The sequence below is a fragment of the Spinacia oleracea genome, chromosome 2 (assembly GCF_020520425.1).
Source record: "Spinacia oleracea cultivar Varoflay chromosome 2, BTI_SOV_V1, whole genome shotgun sequence".
In the NCBI taxonomy this organism is placed as follows: Eukaryota; Viridiplantae; Streptophyta; class Magnoliopsida; order Caryophyllales; family Amaranthaceae; genus Spinacia; species Spinacia oleracea.
The window spans coordinates 110851956-110875323 of record NC_079488.1 but is presented as its reverse complement, the minus strand read 5'-3'; the positions used below and the strand labels follow the sequence as shown (position 1 = coordinate 110875323).

The 23368-nt window shown below is 35.8% G+C and overlaps 3 protein-coding genes and 1 long non-coding RNA gene across 4 annotated transcripts; all 4 read left to right on the top strand.

Moving 5' to 3' along the window:
• Positions 1-262: 262 nt before the first annotated feature.
• Positions 263-3260, top strand: LOC130467177 (uncharacterized). The gene is made up of 3 exons (XR_008927334.1): positions 263-2245; positions 2327-2899; positions 2986-3260. It is a non-coding gene; the product is annotated as an uncharacterized lncRNA (long non-coding RNA).
• A 1251-nt stretch (positions 3261-4511) lies between these two features.
• Positions 4512-13993, top strand: LOC110796149 (histidine--tRNA ligase, cytoplasmic). Its single transcript, XM_022001184.2, has 7 exons — positions 4512-5956; positions 10278-10457; positions 10994-11251; positions 11506-11640; positions 11974-12255; positions 12559-12699; positions 13378-13993. The coding sequence occupies exons 1-7, from the start codon at positions 4625-4627 to the stop codon at positions 13705-13707; spliced, it is 2658 nt and encodes an 885-aa protein (XP_021856876.1). The 5' UTR covers positions 4512-4624; the 3' UTR covers positions 13708-13993.
• Positions 13994-14141: 148 nt separating this feature from the next.
• LOC110796175 (uncharacterized) lies at positions 14142-16545 on the top strand. Its single transcript, XM_056837836.1, is given in 2 exon segments — positions 14142-15878; positions 15880-16545. Coding segments are annotated over 2 exon segments (627 nt in total). The 5' UTR covers positions 14142-15596; the 3' UTR covers positions 16225-16545.
• A 900-nt stretch (positions 16546-17445) lies between these two features.
• LOC110796148 (uncharacterized) lies at positions 17446-18726 on the top strand. The gene is made up of 2 exons (XM_022001183.2): positions 17446-17650; positions 18293-18726. The coding sequence occupies exon 2, from the start codon at positions 18314-18316 to the stop codon at positions 18485-18487; it is 174 nt and encodes a 57-aa protein (XP_021856875.1). The 5' UTR covers positions 17446-17650; positions 18293-18313; the 3' UTR covers positions 18488-18726.
• Positions 18727-23368: the final 4642 nt, after the last annotated feature.

The window sequence follows — 23368 nt, the reverse complement described above, 5'->3', positions numbered from 1 at the left end:
AATTTTTTTCTACCGGCCCCCCTCGTAAAACCGTTCAAGGTCCGCCACTAACGCCACCGATCCAAATCTTAGGTAGGATCGTAAAATCATATCTCGATAAATTTTTTGATTGGTGTAAATCATTTTTTTATTACTAAATAGATCATAATCGCATATAATTAGAAATATCATATTTTTTTTAATCAATGACTTAGTTATAAAAAAAAGTTTCATTTTTAATAAAAAGCAAAGAAATTCATATAATTTATCAATTAAGATTTGATGTTGATCTTAACTAAAATCTAAATTTCAACAAACTTGCGCACATCTTATTAATTGCTTGAATCTACACAAGTATTAATCTTATGTGAGCAAAAAAAAAAAAAATGGTCTTTAAGTATTATGATTACTTGAATACATGATTTTACATTGCATTTTAATAATATAAATATTACTTTTACTATTTAATTAGTAGGATCTTACGATCCAACGATCCGATTCTACTGATCCAATCCTACTCCCTTCACCGATCTAATTTAGGATCCCGATCCTGACAACCTTGGTTGAATGTAAGTCACCTCAATCTTTCAAAAAAATAAAAATAAAACTATTGCCTCTGTTATTTCTATATGTGCTTAATATTTACGATTTTCGGAAATATTATACGAAGTAATAAAGTTGATACAGTGATTGGGTGTAAAAAAAAATTTGATAAAATAAGATAATGTAACAAGGTGGGTTAATGTAAGAAATAGTTGGATAAAATAAGAGAGAGGCGTAAATGGTTTGGGTAAAAGGGATAATATAGTAAATGAGGTTTTTGTAAACACCAAATTTGTGTCTCCCCTTTTTAGCGTCTAATAACGGATTTAACCTAGTCTAAAAAAAAAAGTTCCGATCAATGAGATTTTGCCCTGTAATTAAGACAAAAATCTGTACATGATATGCCTCATATTCGACACTCAGGCCCCTTTGTAAAAATAGCTGCTTCTTCCCTTCCCATAGTAAAACTTCTAAACCAATTGTCTGTTGGTTCAGTGGTGATTGAGACTAAACTTGGTAGGGAGAAGTCGCATAACCCGTGTTCAATCCCTCTCAACAACAATTGCGAGGGGACTGAAACCTATCCAACCAGAACTCGCCCCCAAATCCGTTTTAACCCCAATGGTAAACCCCATCATCAAGAACTTCTTTTCAAGTTGCATATAATTTGGATACTTTAAATGTTGATTTAGAGGCTAGAACTTGCACATGTAAGAGGTGAGACCTAACTGGTGTACCATGTGCCCATGCAGTGGCTTGCATATTCTTTTGTCAATATAACCCCGAGGATTATGTTGCGAATTGTTATAAGAAAGATACTTACTTAAAGAGTTAGGCTGCGTTCTATTCACCTGATTTTCACTTATTTTTCCTGAACTTATCTTATCTGAACTTATCTGAACTTATCTGAACTTAACTGAACTTATCTGAACTTATCTGAACTTATTAGAACTTATTAGAACTTATCAAAACTTATTTTAGTTATAAATTGTACTTGGCCAACCCTTATTTTTCCTGAAATTATCTTATCTGAACTTATCTGAACTTATTTTTCCTGAAATAAGTGAAAATAAGGTGAAAAGAACAGGGCCTTACAGAAACACTATCCCACCTATTGTTGGTGAGAGACATTGGCCAAGGGTAGATTTACCACTTCATCCACCTCCCATCAAAATAGGACCTGGTAGGCCCAGGATAAATAGGAGAAAAGCCCCCCATGGGAACCCCAAGAAGCCCGGGAGACTGACTAAACATGGTATTGAAATGACTTGCTCTATTTGTAAATCAAAGCTTCACAACAAGAGAAGATGCCCCGATAAGGATAAAGTTATGGAACAACCACAAAAAAGACAAAGAGTAGATAAAAACAATGATGTGGCATCCTCTTCGGCAACTTCATACCATGTTGATCAGTCCAGTGACGGACCTTGAACGGTTTTATGAGGGGGGCCGGTAGAAAAAAATTAAGCAATATACTATTTAATTATACAATTATACACAAATTTTAGGGGGGACCGTAACTAAAAATACACTACAAAATTTTTCGGCTGGGGGGCCAGGCCCACCTCCAGTATTGAATGCCATTGCTGAGCCAACCGGGATTGGAAAGGGGGGAGAGTTATTAGGAGTGGAAAGGGTTCTAGAGGTGGAAGGAGAAGTAGAGGAGGCAAAACAGGAAATACACTAAGTGGAAAAGAGAAAAGGGACAGGAAGGACAATCACTGTAAGCTTTCTCAACTTCTTCCCTCTATATGAGCTTAAACATGTATATACACTACAAATAATACTTGGTTCTATAATACAGGTACCTCAAGGATTTGGTGTATATAATGCTTGGGAGTGGCTCAAGCGATGACCTGCGGAGCTGGGCTGGTTAACCTGTGCTAGGTGCTGGTTCAGTTAGGGTCCATTCTTCTTACCTATTAAAAAAAAAAAAAAAAAAAGGATTTGGTGTATTTATTGATAACTAGACCTGGTTATTGGATAGGGTAGTCCAATGGATATAGGGTTAGGGTCAAGTTAATAGGGCTTTTATTGGGCAGGGCTCTTATTGGACAGGGCCTTTATTGGACAGGGTCATTATAGGGTCAAACTTATACTACACTTATTTTGAAAATTAAAATAGTAATGATACAAAAAATTACGTGTGTAGCTTCGTATTTACTTGTACTTGCACATGACTCTTTTGTTTTTCATTTTTCATTGCTCGCTTATTGACCCGCCCACTAATGACCCGCGACCCGCTTTTAACCTGCCCGTTATCGACCCGCTAAAAATGACCCTTTCAATACCCGACCCTCTTTTGACCCGCATCGACCCTGACCCGACCCGCTCGATAACTAGGTCTATTGACAACCATGGTTCAGCATTTGTAAATGTAAGTTGTATATTTGTTGACTTTGTAAATGTAAGATGTATATTTGGTGTATTTTCTAAATGTTTGTGTTTCTTTTATTATCTTAGACACCTGGTCAGATTGGAGGGCCTAGGGATGTGACTCAAGCATCAACTTCGGCAAGTGGAAGTCAAGCATCTACTGCCACCAACTAGTGTCAAATATGTTCTTTTGGGAGCTAAAAAATTCAACCATGTAGTAGTTGTAGAAACTCGTAAAATATGCTCTTTTGGATATCAGTTAAAAATCAATCCGTGGACTATGGACCATGATGCACATAGAGCATGGTGCACCATGTGCACAAAAAGAACACATGTGTATAAACAAAAGAACATGACACTACGATAAAAGAACATGCAATATAATGTTTTACTTTTTTGTTATAAAAAATCACAATTTATTAAAAATATAAAAATATATATATGTCCATGTTCTTTCTACGTTACCATATGTTCTTTTAATTATATATTAATGTTCTTTAGGTGCACCATGCTCTATGTGCACCATGGTCCACCTTCTAAATTGCGGTTAAAAACATGTAATGCAAGCAACATTGTGGCATGGAATTTTTGGTACACATTTGGATGTTAGGCAATTTCAACAGATGTACTACGTATTATAAATAGCAAGAGCTTCATTTCTAAACTAAAACAGGCCATTTCTTGCTCTTTCGATACAAACTAACCTAGGCCGCAAACAACATCGGGTACTTGATAAATAAAACAAGTACAAGTGTACAACATATGACTATTTCATAGTGAGTACCCATAAAACCAATGAAGGGGGAATAGGTAAGCTACGTAAAGGATGAAGATGGGTTTTAAATGCCCCATTATTATCCCTTGCTCTACCAAATTTAAATAGGAAAACTTCTTTTTTTAAGAAAAAAATAACATTATTAGATGTCACGTGACACATTTTACCCACAATAGCAGGTCATTAATTCAACTGGACCACGCGTATGAAGTTGGTCGAGTTACTCGAGTAGTTGGGACTTAGGACTTTCCTAGGGTAATTGATAGGTCGGACTTAAAACGTAAGGACCGTCGTAGTTTAGACCTTTCTTATTAATTTTTGGAAAATTTGCCAAATACAACCTCATACAACCTCATAAAGTTCTCTATTTGTCAATTACAACCTTAAATTTTTATTTTTGCTAATTACAACCTTAAACTTATACATCCATTTTAAATTACAACCCGAAGTTATTTCCGGCAAAAATCACCGAAAAATGATGTCATATTGCTATTAAAAAAATAATTACATAATTTTTGTTTTTTAAAAAAATCGATAAATAATAATTAAAACATAAAATAATTGAAAAAAATGTTTTTTTTATAGATATTATGTACTTCGTAAGTTTTTTTTAATAACGTTATGACATTATCTTCCGGTGATATTTGCCGAAAAATGGTTTTGAGTTGTAATTCAAAATAGATGTACAAGTTTAAGATTGTAATTGTAAAATTAGAAATTTGAGTTTGTAATTAGCAAATAGTGAACTTTATTAGGTTGTATTTGACAAATTTGCCTTAATTTTTCCTAAGAAAATAAAACTTCTGAATTTACTCAACGTTTTTACTTTTTACATACTTATTCCGAATTTCCGACCTTCCTCTTCCTCGCACACTTGCTTAATTTGTAAGCGCCACTGTCACTTTCCGCAGAAGAACCCTAAACCTCACCCTCCTCTCCGAAACTCCATCAATGGCAGAAATGGCGGTCATTACAGTTGGTGGAAAAGGTTCCTCTCTCTCCCCAGCCTCAGTTTTCTTAGTAGCGAACAAGCTTGCTCAGGTACGCATCGATTCTTCCATTCTCGAGAAATTATCATCTTCATCGAACAATAATGCTTCTCCCTCAATCAATTATCTCATCGAATTTCCCCAATTCCTAACCCTAGAAGAAATTAGAGCTTCCTCTATTCTCCTCTTGTCGAAACTCTTGCTCTCTAGCTCCCCAATTCGAGCTGAAATCCCCGATTTGATTTGCCAAACCCTAAATTCAGAATCGACGTCTTTATGTTTTGATCCGATTAATGTAACTGAAGAGGAAAAATGTGTGTTGGATTCTTGTTTGTCTGTATCTGTATTAGATGGTGTTTCTGCGTTATTGGATTATGGAGCTTCGTGTTTGTCCCCTGTGTCGGAGACGATGGCGGCTTTGTCGTGTGAGGCGTCAAAGGCAAATGTGTCGGCTTTTAACTTGGTTGATTCTGGGGATGGGAAGTGTGTGAAGGATGAAGCTGGTGTTGCTAGTGATCTTAAAGTTTTCCTTAATGGATCCAAATTGACTGGTAAGGTTGAATTGGATGCTGTTTCGAGTGTTCCGGAAATTTACGGGAGTTTCAGGGCTGCTGTGAGAGTTTTGCATTCCATGGTGAGGGTAAAGATTAACTCGGCGATGAAGGGTGGGATAGGTGGAGCAGGGAAAGCATGGGAACCAGTTTGGATGTCTTTGGCATCTACAATTCGGAATCTGGGTATCAGTGGTTTGATTCGTGCAGATTTGAATGTTAGGTCAATCGGTAGTGAAGGGATACAATCAAGTTTGAAACGTCTAGTTGATGAGAAGTGTCCTACTGAACAGAAATTAGAAGATGCTTATGCATCAGCCTCGAAAGCTGCTTGTGAGAAGGAATATGTCCAGTTAGTGCATAATGTCAATAACTTGTTTGGCTTGGTAATGACAGTGGTATCTTGGGAGATGATAACTTCCATTGTTTCGTTGGAGGGAAGTGAATTGCTTGATAAGAATGAGGTTGTTGCTGTTAGTGCAGAAAATGTGAAAGTAGCTAAGAAGAGTGAGAAAAAGAAGAAGGTATCGGGTAAGGGGACAATGGTTGTTCTGCAACTTATTAGAGATAGACTGCAGGGTGTTTTAGTGGATGGAGCTGATGTTTTTACTAACTTGCAAAAATTAGCTGATAATATTTGCTCATTTTTGGATCCCAAGGTTCCTGCTTTTGGTGATTTCTTAGAGAAGATAAAAGAAATTGTGGAAAGCAATGAAAGCAGAAGACTCCCAAAGATCCCAAAGGTGAGTGTTTATCATTTGTTTCCTGTTGCACATTGCACCAAGTTTTTTCTTTAATGAATTAAAAGTACATAAAGCTGCCATATTTCTAATGTTCTTCATCTATTTGCATGTTTATGTATATATACATATGTATGATGTGTTAAATTAGTAATCTGCTGGGCGTTGCGGTGATGTGAGTCATTGAATTATTTCACTAGTTAGATGGAGTCTATTGGCTGTTGTGAAAATATGAAAGCCGTTTACAGAATTTCCAAATTTCATGAAATCTCTCATCCTTTTATATTGGCTGTTCTGGCTACCATGGATGTCATTGCATCGATTATGCCTTACTGCTTCACTATCCTGTTATTGGGTTAGTTGGCTCTTTTTTTTTTCTTTTTTTTTTGGGGTTGTAGCGTAGTCATTTTGGAAATATTGCATGAATCTGCTCCTTGTCAGTGAATTTGATCTCTTAGCTTGTCTGCGCCCTAAGTGTGTGCTCCTAAGAATCAGGTAGCATGTCCTCACAAAACGATAATCAAATACAGAAAGTTAAGCTAGCTTAAAATAAGAACAGAAATGGGGGAAGGAGATCGAGCTTATATTGACTGATCAGTGTAACCAAACAATTACAAGCTACCACAATTCGAGGAGTGGATGGCCTCCCAATTCACAATAAGACAATACATCTTTTCTGAATGCCTTTCCCACATTCTTCTCCCCTTATTTATACTATTGTGCAATGCTTTTCCTCCTCTTCCACCTGAAAACACCCAGAAAACAGCACACCAAGAAATAGAAAGAAGGAAGTTTGATTACTGAAATTCGCAGATGGTGAAGTTAGTTACAATAACAGTAGCTTGAGGCCACTACTCTCCAAGGTTGTAACTTTAGGTTACAAATCTCACTCAACTTCACAATACACAATAATCCTTTCTTTCTACTTCTGCTGGCTTATATACCGCAGGCATTACACACACTAATACGCTACATTCATTAGTATTTGTCTTCTACTGCCTCTGCTGCTCAATGTTATGGTAAAGCCCTTTGCACCAACTGCTACTTGCTGCTGTCTGACTCTTGCAGGGCTGCTGTTGCTTTTTCTTGTCTCTTCCTGTGCCTCCTGTTATAGAACAGATGTATGAGTGGTTTGGTGGTCTGGTCCATTACATATTGCTCTCTGATTTCTTTCTCACTAGCTCCTCTAACAAACTTCTGACAACCCCATTACTACCTTGTAACTGTTTCTCACTTCACCGTATGATGTCATTCTTCTTTTCATCTCTCCTTCTAGAATAAGTGAGCAGTACAGGTGGCCTCGATTGAATTCCTTGCATTAACCCATGCCCAGATGCACTCTTAAATTCTGTCAACATAGGGTCAAGGAACTTAGGAATTTCCACCAACTCATTCCCCATTGTTGTGTCCCTTGCTGGATCTCTAAATAATCGAATTCAATAAAAAACACCAGCACCTTCTTTCCTTAAATTTCAGAATATAGTCTTTAAAGATATTCCAATCCTTCCCATGGACGGATCAAACGCAAAGTCACAGTCTCTCCTCCTAACTGGAATGTCAAAGGTTTACGTAGTCCAATTAGTTGTCATAGTCTCTAGTTTCTGTAGCCATCCCAAAATTATGTCTGAATTTCCCGACTGTAAAAGAAGGAAATCCTCCACAATAGCAATCGCCTGCAACTCCTATACCACGGCCTTACATACACCTTCTCCTAGAAATGAGTCCCCTGTACCCAGTATTCCAGTAATACCCCTAATGATTTGTAAGGTGTCAGTGTGTCACTGAAATTCCCAGCCTTCACACCGCCTCGCTGGATATAATATTTTGGGTGATTCCGGGATCCACCATGACTACCACCTCTTGACCCCCAATGCTTCCCAACAGTTTCTACGTTCTAGGAGACTAGGACTAGTAATCCCCATCACAGAGTTGAATGGATTTTCTGGTTGAGTGGGTCAGAATATACCTCAGGGTTTCCTCTGAGATATGACTGTTTGGGCTTAACTCTGGCCTCATCATTGTCTTCCTCAAGTGAGTAGCACACTCAGCTTCCTGCGCTTGCAGCATGGTGTAAAAACTCGCCCGAGTTAACTAGGTTTTGGAGGCCGGCGATACGAGATATCCCGAGTTGTAAAGGTGTTTTTAAAAAGGGCGAGATCTCGGCCGGTTTAACCGATCCGAACGAATTTTGTCCGTGTTAAACGTTATTAACCTCACATATACTCGGTTTTCAGCCGAATTCCCCATGTTTTCGACAAAAAGAAAGGGAAAAAGGAAAGAAATGGAGAAACTCCATTGAAATAGAGTACAGAATTCCATTTTCAGATCTAAACAAGAGAGGAGAGAGAAGGTAGACAAAGGAATTCATTTAATTATGTCACGTGTACGGTTTAGGGGAGGAAGACTAGGGTAGGTAGTGACTGGGGTTGACATGGGGCTTCTTTTTCAAATTCCTACGCGACAACCGCGATACGGTCCGCGACTAAAGCATCATTTCCGTTACCGAGACTCCGCGACCGTGACCGGTACCGCATTTTTTATCTATGGCTTGCAGTGATTCCCTATAGACCATTTATCGTCCATCGATAACACAACCTTTTCTCTCTCTTGCTTTGAAGTTCCTTCTCATTAAGTCGCCGAACTCCTCCCACCGGTTTCGCCATCCAACAACTGCTTCCAACCCCAAACAAAGCCACCAACTGCTGTAGAGCTGATTTGGGTGACAACTGACTCAGTTGAGTAAGTAGATGCACTTCCACTGAAGGTATAGAAGAAGCAGAATGGGTATAAGTGCCCTTACCCAAGTGTTTGGCCCAGATCGGCTTTCCGTCCTTTCGGACCCAACCTGCAGTTTATCCTCAACCATCTGTCCATCATGGCCAAATCCATGCCTTGATCCAAATTTCTTGGCTTGTATGTAAAAACAATTAAGCTTTTAAAAGCTCTTTTTTTCATTAGTATGCAAAAATATTAAAAACTAGCTAGAAATCAACAACTATGATTCCCTCTATTTCGTGTTATTTGTCCACTTAACTGACTGCTATTTACTCTGTATTATCCGTCACTCTGAATCCCCGGTGCAGTACCTTATCTTTAAGTATCTGTGAAAAATGATATATCAATATTTAACATCTGTGTGTAGCCTTTAAAAGCAGATAATAAAAAATAGACAAACTGGAAAATATGTATAGATGAATAAAAAGTCAAGGTATTCTAAGAACAAACAAGTAGTTTTTGACATTTGACTGTCAATGCTGTAAGTGGATAAATAAACAAATATTTGGGTGTAGTCTTGTTGTTTTCTAGTTGGCTAATTTGATTCAGAAAGTCTCCAATATATTGACATTGAGAGATCCCATCAGAGAATGAGGCTCTTCAGCCAATTTGAGGTAGGCCTAACCACTTGAAAGGGATTTTTGTGAGCTTGTTTATGTTTGTGGAAGGAACCTTTCATCATTCTGTTTCATTGGATATGAAACTTTCAGGACTTGAAAAGTTCATTCGTAAGTCATAATGTCATCATTATCATTATCATTACCCCATTGCCTCAAAGAGGCTCCCGCAAGAAGCGGGGTAAGGGGGGTCGGACGTACGCAACCTTACCCCTGCAATTGCAGAGAGGTTGTTTCCAATAGACCCAAAAGCGATAATAGGACGACAACGGGACGACCATCTTCTACTTCATGGAAAGGAAGCGAAGAGGTATTAAGAGCCATTTTGATTTAGTCCATTACATCCCACAACCAAAAGAACAAATGAATCTTTGGCTCCATAGGAAATGGACATGTCGTAAGTCATAATGTGACATGATTATTTGTGCTCAGTTACCAATTGGCAATAGAGTGAGAGTCAAGTTGCAAGATATTAGTTCATGAACAACATCTCCGTTTGATATTATATAGAGCTGATAAAAAAAGGTTTACATATTTGTTTCTAATATGTATTTCTTCTGTAGTTTTTCCTTGCTTATTATTAAAACTCACGAGGAGAATCCTTCTCATAGCTGTTGGTGTTAGTTGGTGATATTAGACTATTAGTACTTCTTAGGCATGCTTTTGCTCCTTTAGTGTTTCATTGTACATGGATTTGCAATTTCTTATGGTTCTGATTTGACTTCACTGCCATGGTCCATGTAAAACCACCTTCTGTGGTATTATATATTTGTACATGTTACTTGTTAGTGCGTGATTATTCATATCAATATTTTTTTGCTTATGTCATGCCTTCTCATTTGAAGTTGTTTCTTGGCTTCTTGTACTATTGTGGGGCACTATCTGAAACCCTGGATTTTTTTTTTTTTTTTTGACTCTTCCTTGTATATCAGGGCACACGTGATTTTGCTAAAGAACAGATGACAGTGAGAGATAAAGCCTTTTCAATAATAACAGAAATTTTCAAGAGGCACGGTGCAATGGCACTGGATACTCCAGTTTTTGAATTAAGAGAGACTTTGATGGGAAAATATGGAGAGGACTCAAAATTGATTTATGATCTGGCTGATCAGGTATTTGCACCTCTTATTTGCTCTCTGTATGTAGATTTTTTTCAGTGGCTTGAAAAAATTATGTATATGTACCTTCTTTTGACAGCCTTCCAATTTGTTCACTCATAACATCCTTGTAGAAAGCTTGAACAAAATCATATCCCTAATTGGCACATATCCTTTCCATTTGTTCTGTTGAGAAACTTTTTCCCTAATGGTTTTTGTAATCATGTAAATTACTTCCCTTGTCAAATCAGAAAAAAAAGAAGCTTTGCCTCTACTTGCAAAGAACTCTGGTATCTTGCTCGCTTGCTATTGAATTGAGCATTGACACTACACATGTTAAGTATTTTTTTTGAGGGAAAACATGATAAATATGTCCTTGTGTGCTGCATACTTGCATGTCCACCACCCACAATTTTACTGAATCTTTGATTTTGAATTCTGCAAAAGTAATTCTCTTATGTGTTTTTTGCTCTAATTTGACTTTCATTACTAACTGCAAAAACTAGGATTTAGCTTGATTGATTGTTATTGTTGTGCCAAATTTGTTGCAGGGAGGAGAACTCTGTTCTTTGCGATATGACTTGACTGTTCCATTTGCTCGACATGTGGCAATGAATAGTCTTACATCATTCAAAAGATACCAAATTGCTAAAGTTTACAGAAGGGACAACCCGTCTAAGGGAAGATATCGTGAATTTTATCAATGTGATTTTGACATTGCTGGCCAGTTTGAGAAGATGGGGCCTGATTTTGAGGTGGTTAAAATTTTGACTGAGCTTCTTGACGAATTGAACATTGGAGACTATGAGGTGTGTAATTTTTGTGTCTATTCCAGTAGTTTATCACTGTAGTTCAAAGCTATTTATATTTTTGAAACTTTGGAGTTCCTCCATGCAATTATCGACTTGTCAAATGTACCTTTCTCTATCTATTAGCATCACAAAGTTCCTCCATGTAATTATCTACTTGTCAAATGTACCTTTCTCTATGTTAACAGTTAGCCTCACAAAAACATTCTCCGTAATTTTCTTATTTTTGGTTTTTTACTGATTAATGTCTGCAGGTAAAGTTGAATCATCGCAAGTTGCTAGATGGAATGTTAGATATTTGCGGAGTTCCTGCGGAAAAATTCAGAACAATATGTTCTAGTATTGACAAGTTAGACAAGCAGTCATTTGAGCAAGTGAAAAAGGAGATGGTGAGACTTGTTTCTATATCTCCTCCCCCCCCCCCCCCCCCCCCCCCCCCCCCATTTTACCAAGAAACAACAAGTCCTGTCCATGTGAATTCCTAAGATTGCCTTTTCTTTTCTTTTTCACAAACCCTATTTTCTGGTAGGACTGTACAATATACAGTTCATGAATATGTACCTCACCTTCCGGGATTATAAAAGTCCTTGGGCAGTTGTTGCCATTTTGCAAATGAAAAAATCATTGTTGCAATGTTAGATATCCATTTGGTACCTCGTGGCTTAATATTTCCCCAAAAGAAATGTTTTGGTTGTTGATGAAGTTTGTCTTAACTAATGCAGGTGGAGGAAAAAGGGTTACTCGCAGAGACAGCTGACAAGATTGGTAGTTTTGTGAAAGAAAGGGGATCTCCTCTGGAGCTACTATTGAAGCTTAAACAGGAAGGAAGCGAGCTTTTTAAACATGAAGGTTCAGCCCTTGCTTTGGGTGAATTGGATCTTTTATTTAAACTTTTGGAGAAATCGAAGTGCGTAAATAAAATAGTTTTCGACCTAAGTCTTGCAAGAGGTCTTGATTACTACACTGGGGTGATATTTGAAGCTGTCTTCAAAGGAACCACACAGGTTAATATGTCACTCATTTTCTTGAACCCTTCCTCGTTATATGTTTTACTTGCATGTCGATGAGCATTTTTTAACTTAAAATTCACCATGATGCCCAACTATGCTACTTTCCTTTCCTATTATTATTTGGTCATTATGGCCTTCCTCTGTTTCTTTCAAAAATTTAACATTAGGTATAGCCTCCAATATGTAATAAATTTATAACTGATCAATTTGGATTTTGTGGATTTTGGTCTTTTTTCCTATTTATTTGGCAACATTCCCTATTCATTGTCAAAACGACTCACAAATATGTACTGACAGGTTGGATCAATAGCTGCTGGTGGGCGCTACGACAATCTTATCGGCATGTTTGGTTCTAAGCAGGTTCCTTCAGTTGGTGCCAGTCTGGGAATAGAACGTGTATTTGCGATAATGGAGCAAAATCAGAAAGATCAAAATCAGGTAATAGTGACAGAAAATTTCTTAAACACGTCTTTTCTAAATAATGCTCTTCTTTGGAAGCTCTGGTAAATTAGCAATACTCCTTATTGAAGGTGTGAAAGAGCATATTGTCGTGTTTGCGAAATTCTGTTGAATGTGTATGTACTTCCTCCGTTCTTTTTTAGATGACACAATTGTTCAGGCACGTTTGCCAATACACGATTTCAGACATTAATATCTTTAATTATAAATAGGAAAAAGTTTAAAAAAATCGATATTTAAACAATATTCATTGAGAAAAATCAAATAAGACCCCAGATGACTATATTTTTTCTTGAGCATAAATAACAAAAGAAAGTCAACGGACCTTGTGTGAATAGTTTCAAAATCAAATTGTGTAATCTAATTAGAAACGTAGGAAGTATGTGTAGGTAGGGAGTGCCTTCCCTGGGATGAATAGTTGGTGCAGATGTTTTTTTTTTTATATTCTTTTTTATCTTTATGCTTTCACTGGGGGAATGCTTAATCTATGGTTACTTTGATTGATTGACGAATGTGCATGTGTGAAAGAAGGACTAAATTAATCTTGATCAATTGAATTTCAATTAACTGAACTTATTTTGTCTGAAATAAGTCACAAAAAGTCGAACATAACAAAACCTTAGTACTTACTGCTTCCTGATATTGTGCATTTGTCAGGTAGTACGGGCTAACGAAACCCAGGTTTTGGTGGGTGTAGTCTCGCGACCTGGCAAAAGTGTTGATGACGACTTGATTTTAGCAGCTGAATTGGTTAATGAACTGTGGCTTGCCAAAATCAAAGCAGAATATACGACTGTCAAAAAGGTTTTCAAAATCTTTGAGCGTGCAGAGTCATCGGGGATCCCTTTTGCCGTCATGGTCGGAGTGCGTGACCTAAAAGACGGGTTTGTCAAAGTGAGGGATGTCAAGACCAAGACAGAGGAGGAAATTCCTGTGGATAAAATGGTTGAGGAGCTTCAAAAACGATTAGGGACATCATCATCTTGAAATATCAGTAGTTTGGAGAGTTCTTGCCTGTTTGTTCTCAGTTTGGCTTAATTCAGCAAGAGATTGTGGTCAGTCATTTTTGTTTTATAGAAGGCATTTTGGGATATTATTAATTCTTCATACATCAGTTTAAGGGTATTACAAATTACAAATGGGACGGAAGGATTCGAACTTTGTTTTTTTTTACAAGGTAAGAAAAATGAATTTAGGAGTTTGAACAACGAGGGATAAATCTGAACTATTACAAGGATCAATATACATGCTAGTAGAGGCTAAATATCCTACATACGCTATCTTGTTCGCCTCTTTATAGTTGTGATTTATGTTCCATTCATCGAATTGCTGAAATAATACCCTGATATCCGTTATGATGTTTCGAACCTGAAACCCTTGAAACACGTTATTGTGAGATTTTAATAAGTTATCTTATTTGTAAGTTGCAAGATATATATTAAAAACTTGGCCTTTTTATTTTTAGTTCACTAGTTTCAGAGTAAGGTGTTTTTTTTTTTGTTTTTTTTTTTTTTTTTGACAAGAAGTTTCAGAGTAAGTTATTGTGGATATGTGATACCGTTTCATACGAAATTTATTAATTAACACTCCAACTACTATTAGTTTCGTGAAATTTTGAGTAACAATCCCAACTCATAGAGTCATAGTTATTCTAGTAGTCTAGTACTATCTCCGGTTTGTTCCTCTTTTTCTCTCACTCCTCTCATCGGAGAAGCTGCCAAGAATCAAGTTGCCTTCAACCCAACCAACACTATCTCCGGTTTGTTCCTCTTTTTCTCTCACTCCTCTCATCTTTTATATAGTAGAGAAAAAAAATACTTCCGCTGCTCATAAATACTCGCAACGTTTGATACTTTTACACTATTTACAAATAAAATATATCATGTGGGATCTTGTTAGTTTCGTCTCAATACGTAATTTCAAAATATTAACTTTTTATAATTTTTGGTTGAAGATAATTCAAGATATTGACGATCTAAATTGTGCATTGGCATGTGAAATATTAATTTGTGGGATATTATTAAATTTTTTAAATATGAAATTTTATAATTTTTATTAACACGTAATTAGAATTATTAACAGTCAAAACAGTGTGTAATAGTTAATAGTCATGTTTGTTAATAGTGTAAATTGAATGTTAATAGTGTTTGAACATGTCTTTGTTATAATAATTAAATTTGAGTTAATATGATTAACAAAGGCTTATAATAAAATTACGTAGAATCTCTTTAGCAAATTTGTTTTTTTTTGGGTGAAATCTTTAGCAAATTTACAAGGACGATTAATTGAAATTGGAAAACAAAGTTAAAAACCATAAAGACACCTATTTCCTCGATTTGTTAATTTTCTTTTAGTTATCAATGCACAACTTTCACCCTTAATGAAATTTTTAAAAAAAATTACAATTAAATAATTTGCAGCAAGTTATGACCTTCACCGCAGATGTTATTTTTCTCAAAAAAATTAGTTATTTTTATTTTTATTTCTTCATAATCAAAGATTTGAATGTAATAAATACATAAAAATCGAATCAAATAAAAATTTTAGCTATAATAGTAGCATATCAAACATTCTGTATAATCTTTTATATCGTTGTGATTTACAACCTGAGGGTGTCTATCTATCTACTTGTAATCTTTTATATCGTTGTGATTTACAACCTCGTGGAGGGTGTCTATCTATCTATCAAAGTAGTGTACGTCCGAGCATGTTTACATGCTGATTGTCAAAGCAATGTATATGAATATCGTCTTAACTAAACAAAAACATGTAAGACTTCTCTAACATCAGTCTTGTTTACATGCTGATAATCTATTTTTACAGATGCAAAGAGACTAATCGGAAGAAGATACAGTGAAGAAACAGTACAAAAAGACATGAAATTATGGCCTTTCAAAGTTATAGACGGTACAGATTTAGGTAAACAAGACCAACCAATGATCAAGGTAATACACAATGACGAGAGGAAAGTATTCTTACCCGAGGAAATATCATCAATGATTCTCAAGAAGATGAAAGACACAGCCGAATCATTTCTCAGCACACCGGTAAAAAACGCCGTCGTCACTGTTCCGGCATACTTCAACAACTCCCAACGGGAAGCAACGAAAAACGCCGCCACCATTGCAGGGCTCAATGTGGTTCGCATCATCAACGAAACCAACCGCCGCCGCCATGGCTTATGGGTTGGACAAAAGGGGTGCAACCAGATTCAGCCGTGCCATTAATGTTTTGATATTTGACCTTGGTGGTGGGACGTTTGATGTTTCGTTGGTATCGATTAAAAAGGGTGAAGTTAAGGTAAAGGCTGTAGGCGGCGACACCCATCTTGGCGGTGGAGATTTCGACAACAGGGTGGTGGGACATTTTGTGGAGGAGTTTAAGAGGAAGCATAAGAAGGACATTAGTGGTAATCCCAGAGCTATCTATAGGGCGGTTGAAGGCGGCGGTGGAAAGAGCGAAGAGAACACTGTCGTCAACTCCGGTGACAACCGTCGAGGTTGACTGCCTTTTTGAAGGTATTGATTTCCGATCAACCATAACTCGAGCTTGTTTCGACAATCTGAACATTGATTTGTTTACCAAATGTATAAAAATGGTTGAAAACTGTTTAAAAGACGCTAAAGTGGAACAGGGTGGTGGGACATTTGTGTGTCACTTTTTTAATGGTACTATATAACTCTATAAGGGTGTCACGACTGTCACCTAGGATAACGACTTATCAAATTGTTATAGCTATAGTAAAAATAATTTTATTTTTTTTTGAGATTTTATAGTTGTAGTAATATAGCACGAAGTATTTCTTTTTAACTCGTAATAAAAATTAAAAAATATACTATATATTTTTAATGTAATTAAAAAGATACTTATGATATACATGTAAATTAAAAGTATATGAATAATTTCTTGTAAATTAAAAGTATATGAATAATTTCTTGTAAATTGCGGCTTTTATCAATATGTAGTATGTAGAGATAAGTAGGATGCAAGTGCACTTGGTTGCCGATAGCTTTACCCGGTTACATGCACTCGGTAGTACATATAATGTTATATTGACTGATCAACCATCTCTATTGCAACTTTGCAAGTTACCTTTTTTTTAAAGTTTATTGTACGTCTAACTTTTAGTTGGACAACAAGGTCACATTTGATATATTAATATTAGTGTGCATTCGATTGACCAAATTGGTTAATCATATATAGATATGTTTTATTTTTTTAGAATGAACCGTAAGGGGATATATGGACGGTAGTAATTAATAATATTGTTAATATATGACCATTTACAGTTTTCAAAATCAATTACTATAGGTGTGCTACTTTTTAATTCATGAATATCATATGGGTTTTAAAATCAAAAATTGAAAATTGATTGTGATACCGAACGAGCCTTTAATATTACTCACAAATTAAATGGATTATAATGCGTCCTATTAGAATAATGTGACTATTTATCTCAAGACGAAGGGCCGAAGCCGAAGGGGTGTCCTTATAGAAATATTTACGACTTTACATCTAATTCAAGATAATTTTAATTATACAACTGGTTATACCTTGTACAGTTGTATGGCATTCCATAATCTCACTTAATCATATCAATTGTTTGTTGGTTCAGTAGTGATTGACGTTGAACTTAGTAGGAAGGACCCGTGTCTAAGGGTGAACCGGGTGGCTAAAATAAAATAAAAAATAAAAAAAAAAATCTCAGTTAAACATTTGCGTAAATGCAAAAATCCTAATCGCAAGTCGCAGCTGCTGTCTTGTCTCCTTCCTCCTCGTGTTAAACCCTAACTACTCTCCTCCAACAGAATACAGAACCACCGTCTTGTAGTTATACCACCACCTCTAATCGGCGGCGCCACTTCCATTCTGGGGGACTTCCAACCACCTCTTCTTCTCTTCCGCTGCTATCCTCGGTGTTGACGACAGTGTATGGCTTCCTTTCTTCCCCTATTTTCTTCAATTTTTCTATTTTGTATCGATTATTTTTTGATTTTTCTGTTGATTATGTTTGTGTTTGTACATCCAAAAAGCGTTTAATTACATTCTGTTGCCTGAATAATATTCTATTGGCTTCGCTTTGGTGTCTATAGTCTACACCCAGTTCATAGTTGTTGTTGAAATCATATTCTTCATTTTCAATTTGTTTTTTTTTAACATACTTTTATGAATTAAAAAAGAGCAATAATTTAAGGCATAATTAAATTAAGTTTGATTAAATTAGCTTGTATATACTTTTATATGAGTTGTATTAAACAAGAATTTGGGCAATTTTTTATTAATTTTTTTAATTTGAATTCTGTAGCAGGAGGAAATGTAGGTAGTGGTGGTTTTGTTCATGAGAACATAGTGTATTAGGTTAGAAGTTCATGAAAGATAGTGTATTAGGTTAGATTCGAACCCCTGATGCCTTGAGAAGTTTGTGATTAACAAGTCCTCATTGAAGTATTGAACCACAACCATTCAGCTCAATTTTGCAGACTTTGTGTTAGGATGGAAAAATATGAAACTAGGAGTCTAGGACATGCTTGTTAGATACTGAAACTTGATACTTAGACTTCTCACTTTGCAGGTGTGTGTATTAATTTTAGAAATGGGGAAGGCTAAAGGTGGTGCAATTTTTATCAGGCTCGTATCATCGGCTGGTACAGGATTCTTCTATGTGACAAAGAAGAACCCTAAGAAGCTAACAGAGAAGCTTGAGTTCCGTAAGTTTGACCCTCGCGTTAATCGTCATGTTTTGTTCACTGAGGCAAAGATGAAGTAGGCAAGATATATAAACTGCAATTTGCTTTTTCAATTCAGTGCTCTGTTTGCAGTAGCTGACGGTAATAACCAAGATTGATGCTTAGTCAATGATTTATAGGAGTGGCAGCTTTTATTGTGGTTTTCATTTATAGTTGAACTTGATATAACTTACTTTGAAGTGCACTATTGTTTAGAATCTGGGTATCTTTCATTGTTCTTATTCTGATTCAGTTTTAAATGAGGCCTTATCATCTAGAATCTTTTCATTTACCCGAACTTGATTTGAGTTTATCTGCTAGAAAAAATGGAATGTCTTTCTTTTTTTCTTCTTTCTCCCTGCTTGTTGCACTTCATTATAGCTGCTGTACAACCTCCTTTGGACATTATACTTACGGCCTTACCCTCAAGCTATGCCGAATAGGATCTGGGTATAATGCAAGCCTTCTTTCCCGGAGCACTAGAATCGGCATAGTGTAAGTTCAAATTGCCATTGTGTCCTTGACTTTTCTGGTAGACCTGGTTTTTCTTCTGTTTTGCTATATGCTGTTGGGTATTGGTTAATTGGAATAATATCATTTGGTGTGGTGGTTTTACTTATAAAGTGGAAAATAAGCAATGCTTGGGCATCCCAGCCATAGAGTTGGGACTTGGGATAGTTAACAGTTACAGAGTCATTGATGGATAAGTCATGCATCTCAGTGGTTGGAGAAGGGGTCAAAATATTGGTTTCCACAATTAATCATGACTTCCTAGCTAGGTTGCTAAGGCATTAATCACTTGGAAAGGTAATCTCCTTTGACCTTCAAGCTTAATATTTGTGATCTTGTTATTTGTAGCTAACCTGGGTTGGGAGGATGCTTGTAGTGGGAGTCTTTAGTCCCAGACTCTCACTCTCAGTTGAAGGAATTTCGAAACTGTGGTGTGGGAACTTGAACACTTGATGTTTGTAGAGAAGTTTATCGAGCTTTATGTTTGTAGAGGAGTGATCGAGCTTTATGTTTGTAGAGGAGTGATCGAGCTTGATGTTTATAGAAACATGTTGGACAACCTTTTTGCAGTTTCTTGACTTGAATAACAAGATCTTCAAATCACCGTTCCTTCATTAATGTGACTTTTAAGGTCATTCATGTGGAGATTTCTTGTATTATTGAATGACAACAGTGAATCATGTATTGGTTTTTCATAGGAGCGATATTATGGATTTTGAACAGTTGATTAAGTGGATGTAACCAGTGGCGGATTTTCCAGGGGGGCCATATGGGGCCTGGCCCCCCATAAAGCCCAAAAAAATTTCCTTAATAAAAAGCAAACTCAAAAAAGCCCAGCAATATAAGGATTAAAATGTAGCTGATTCACATACCATAGTATGATAGTAGGCTAGTAGCAACCGATCAAATTGACATCAAGAGAATCTTACTCCCAAGTGGTCCCACCACTTACCTTTTTATTTTTTAGTTTTATTTTTTATTCATAATTTTGTGAGAATGTGTCTTTGTATGTAATTTTTACATTAAAAAAATCAATGCATGTACTTTCTTACTCCATAGAAGCAAAATAACTTTAACAAACTCTAATTTTCTAATTTCCAAATTGACATCGGGAGTACTTCTCTTCTTTAATCAAGGATTTTTGTTAAGTTTGTTAATACTTACTCGTATTTTATTAGTAACTCCTAAAGTTTGAGTATAAAATATTTTATTGATTATTTTAAATTGTTAAAAACTTGGACCTGTATTATTTTAATTTTCACGTAAGCATAATGTTCTGACACTCATTTCTTTCTTCATAGAAATAGTTTTTTTTATTATTATTTTATTATAATACATATATACATATAGATAATGAATTTCAAAATAATATTCCTATTGTATTGTTTTTATTCTAGTTGTATACTTGTTTTTATACTGCTCCGTACATATTTTTCGTGTTTAAGTTATGTTGGCCCCCGAAAGAAAAATGTTGAAGATCCGCCACTGGATGTAACTGTTTCCGCACAGCATAAAAACACTTAGTCACTTACGAATGTGTGGCGGATGGTGGTATGGTATTAGGAAACTACTCTAATTTCATTGTCCATCACGAGATAAATCAAGTAGCGGTTTGGTGGTTTTAGAATCAACTAGTTAGTGGCCCGGGCGATGCCCCGGATTTTATTGTTTTTGTTATTTGGTTTTTGTCCGGTTGATGATTGTTTTTTTTGCAAACCTTTATGTATTTTCTATTTAATTTATTGCCAATATTACAAAATATCATCTGAATATATGAAGGTTTCCAGAATAGTTTCAAAGATCAAATACTTTATTTTTGCAAGTCTTACTTGATTGGTACTCCGTATAAAACTTTGTTTTTCTAATTCACTTATAAACATAAGAAATTTCTTAAAGCATCAATTATTATAAATTGAATAAATAAAAAATATAGTATATTTTTAGAAAAACACAACATTGATTAGCTAAAGAAATAGTACTAACTTTTTTTTTACATATGATCTGGTTAATTAAGAAAGATTAAGTAATTTTTTTTATAATAGGTTATTATTCAAATATATATTGGGCATTAATGTTTTAATACTTATAAGAATGACTTTTGTATTTTTTCATTACTTTAGAGTCACACGTTATATCATTGTAGAGATGGTTAGAACTTTACATTATTAATTAGAGGTTATGGGTTCGAACATTGATACTAACATTTTTTGTGATAATAAATTTGAGTAATGCATGTGTGCGCGCAACATCATTATTTCACTTGCCAAATCACAGTGACACATGGCAACATGACATTTCTTGCTTTGGAGATTTAATAATAGTATAGATGGGCATTGTTGTTTTCTCTCTTTTATTAGTACAATTTTGTAGTGTTTACTCATTTATCAAGTTAGGTTGTCTGTCTCTAGGGTTTATCCTTTCCTTGCCCAAGAATTAAAAGTAAGTGTTTATCTTAGGTTATCATTCTCCTTCTCATTCACTTGTGGATTGTGACCTTTGCGGGTGATGCAATTGTAACATTTGTTTGGTTTCCTTAGCACTAGGCAGGCTGGGCTATTTGAGAAGGTGAACTTGGATAACCGATTTACTAGTCGAGCCTTGACCTGGCTGATCTTGGTCGCTTGAGTTTTTAATTTTTTTTAAAACAAAATTTTGCTTAAGGTCAAGAGACTTTATCTTGACTGATTTAGGTGGATCGTGAGTGAGAAATGGTGTACTAACTGGTCTAGGCTGGGTAAGCTCAGGATTAACAACTAACAAGCCTTTTTCCGACCTCTATTTGTTAAGTGTCCTACTGTCCTCTGATTCTGTACCTAAACTAGTAACTCCCAGAAATTATTCCCTGGTTTTAGATTTTTTGAATTATGGAATTTTTTTTATTTGTTCTCTTTTTCTTAACATACATTTGGTGCTAATTTTGTGCAATTGCAAATTAATAAATTATAGAACTTGCTTCTCAAATTCATATTATTGAATGTACAGCAGTCTGTTTCAACGACCTTAACCTAACATATTGACCAAGACCTAGATAGGATTGACTTATTTTCGGGTCAATTAATTGGATTATTTTTAGATTGTGGTCGCAGTACTCATAAAGTTTTTCTTCACAAAATAAATGAATATGAAGTATATATTGGTCTATTCAGTTGGGGTTGGTTTATAGGTTAGGTTATTGTTATAACCGTAACCTCAATTTGCAATCTTTTATGCTGTCATCATCTAAGTAATTGTATTCTATGAGTTCTTTGTTGACTTCTGTCAATGATTTTTGGATACTATAGTTTCTATGTGTCTATGTGAAGCAATTATATATAAGGTCTCTAACTATGTGCTTTGAATTGACATCGAACAAAACCATGGCAACTTTTTCTGGTTGGTTGTTTTTAAGTATTAACAATCGCGTGTTCACTAAGATGTGTAGAATTAAATTGTTACTCATTTGCTTCAATATTGTCCATCCAAGTTATAACCACTTTGAGATATGCAGATATCCAAAGATCAGCAATTCTTGTGCAGATTCTCATTATTGTATAGTTTTGTACGATACTGTCTGCATACGAAAGTTACATTTAAGCTAGGGAGTTAAGTTTTGTTACTGTATTTGTTATGATTGTTGATTGAGAGGCACATACATCATCTTCATTCTGCATCGACCAATTCTTGATGGTTGAAAGTCTTTGAAGGTGTTTTTCAGGAACAAGAAGTTTATTAGCAACAATTTTGAAATAAAGTTACCACACCGGCGAAAATGCCTCCAAATATTATTTGTGTGCTTTCCATTACCATGAAGTTTTTCCCAGATGTTCGTGTACATCTGACTGAGTTAAAGAGGAAACTATTGTCTGCAATATGAGATTATGAGTAGTTGATTGAGAGCTTAGTTTAAAAAGGCGCACAAGGGTCATGGAGCCTATGCAAGGCTCAGGCGCGCGCTTTTTTGATACAAGGCGCAATTACTTTCTAATAAACCTTAAAATTTGGTATAGAAAAAAATAAAATAAATTATACTCAAAACATATTTCTATTGGAGTGCCATATTTTCTTGTCGGTTCATAAGCATTGCGTGATCTTATCGATGGAGTGCCAAAATTAGAACCTTTCATGATAATTACTAGTTGGAAATATGAAATTAACTCATATTATGCTACTTCCACTACCCAAAAATCTAAGGTTGTAGAGATATGACTGTTGATAGGTCACATGGGGTGTGTTTATATCATTAAAAATGAAAAAAAATGTAAATAAAAGATCCACGTCATATTGTTGTGCCTGAAGACTGAAGACGCACAAGGCGCTACGCCTTGCGCCTTACCTAAGGCGCACAAAGGCCACGAAGGTGCACGCCTCATTGACACCAGTGAGCCTGGAGAGCTCAAGGCGCCAAAGGCTGAGCCTAGGCGAGCCTTGCGCCT

What these genes read in the sequence shown, in the direction of transcription:
- LOC110796149 (XM_022001184.2), top strand. Translation starts at nt 4,625, where the DNA reads ATGGCAGAAATGGCGGTCATTACAGTTGGTGGAAAAGGTTCCTCTCTC. An exon ending in TGAACATTGGAGACTATGAG is followed by an intron (nt 11,252 to 11,505) that starts GTGTGTAATTTT and finishes TAATGTCTGCAG; the next exon opens with GTAAAGTTGAATCATCGCAA. An exon ending in TCTTCAAAGGAACCACACAG is followed by an intron (nt 12,256 to 12,558) that starts GTTAATATGTCA and finishes ATGTACTGACAG; the next exon opens with GTTGGATCAATAGCTGCTGG.
- LOC110796148 (XM_022001183.2), top strand. Translation starts at nt 18,314, where the DNA reads ATGGGGAAGGCTAAAGGTGGTGCAATTTTTATCAGGCTCGTATCATCG.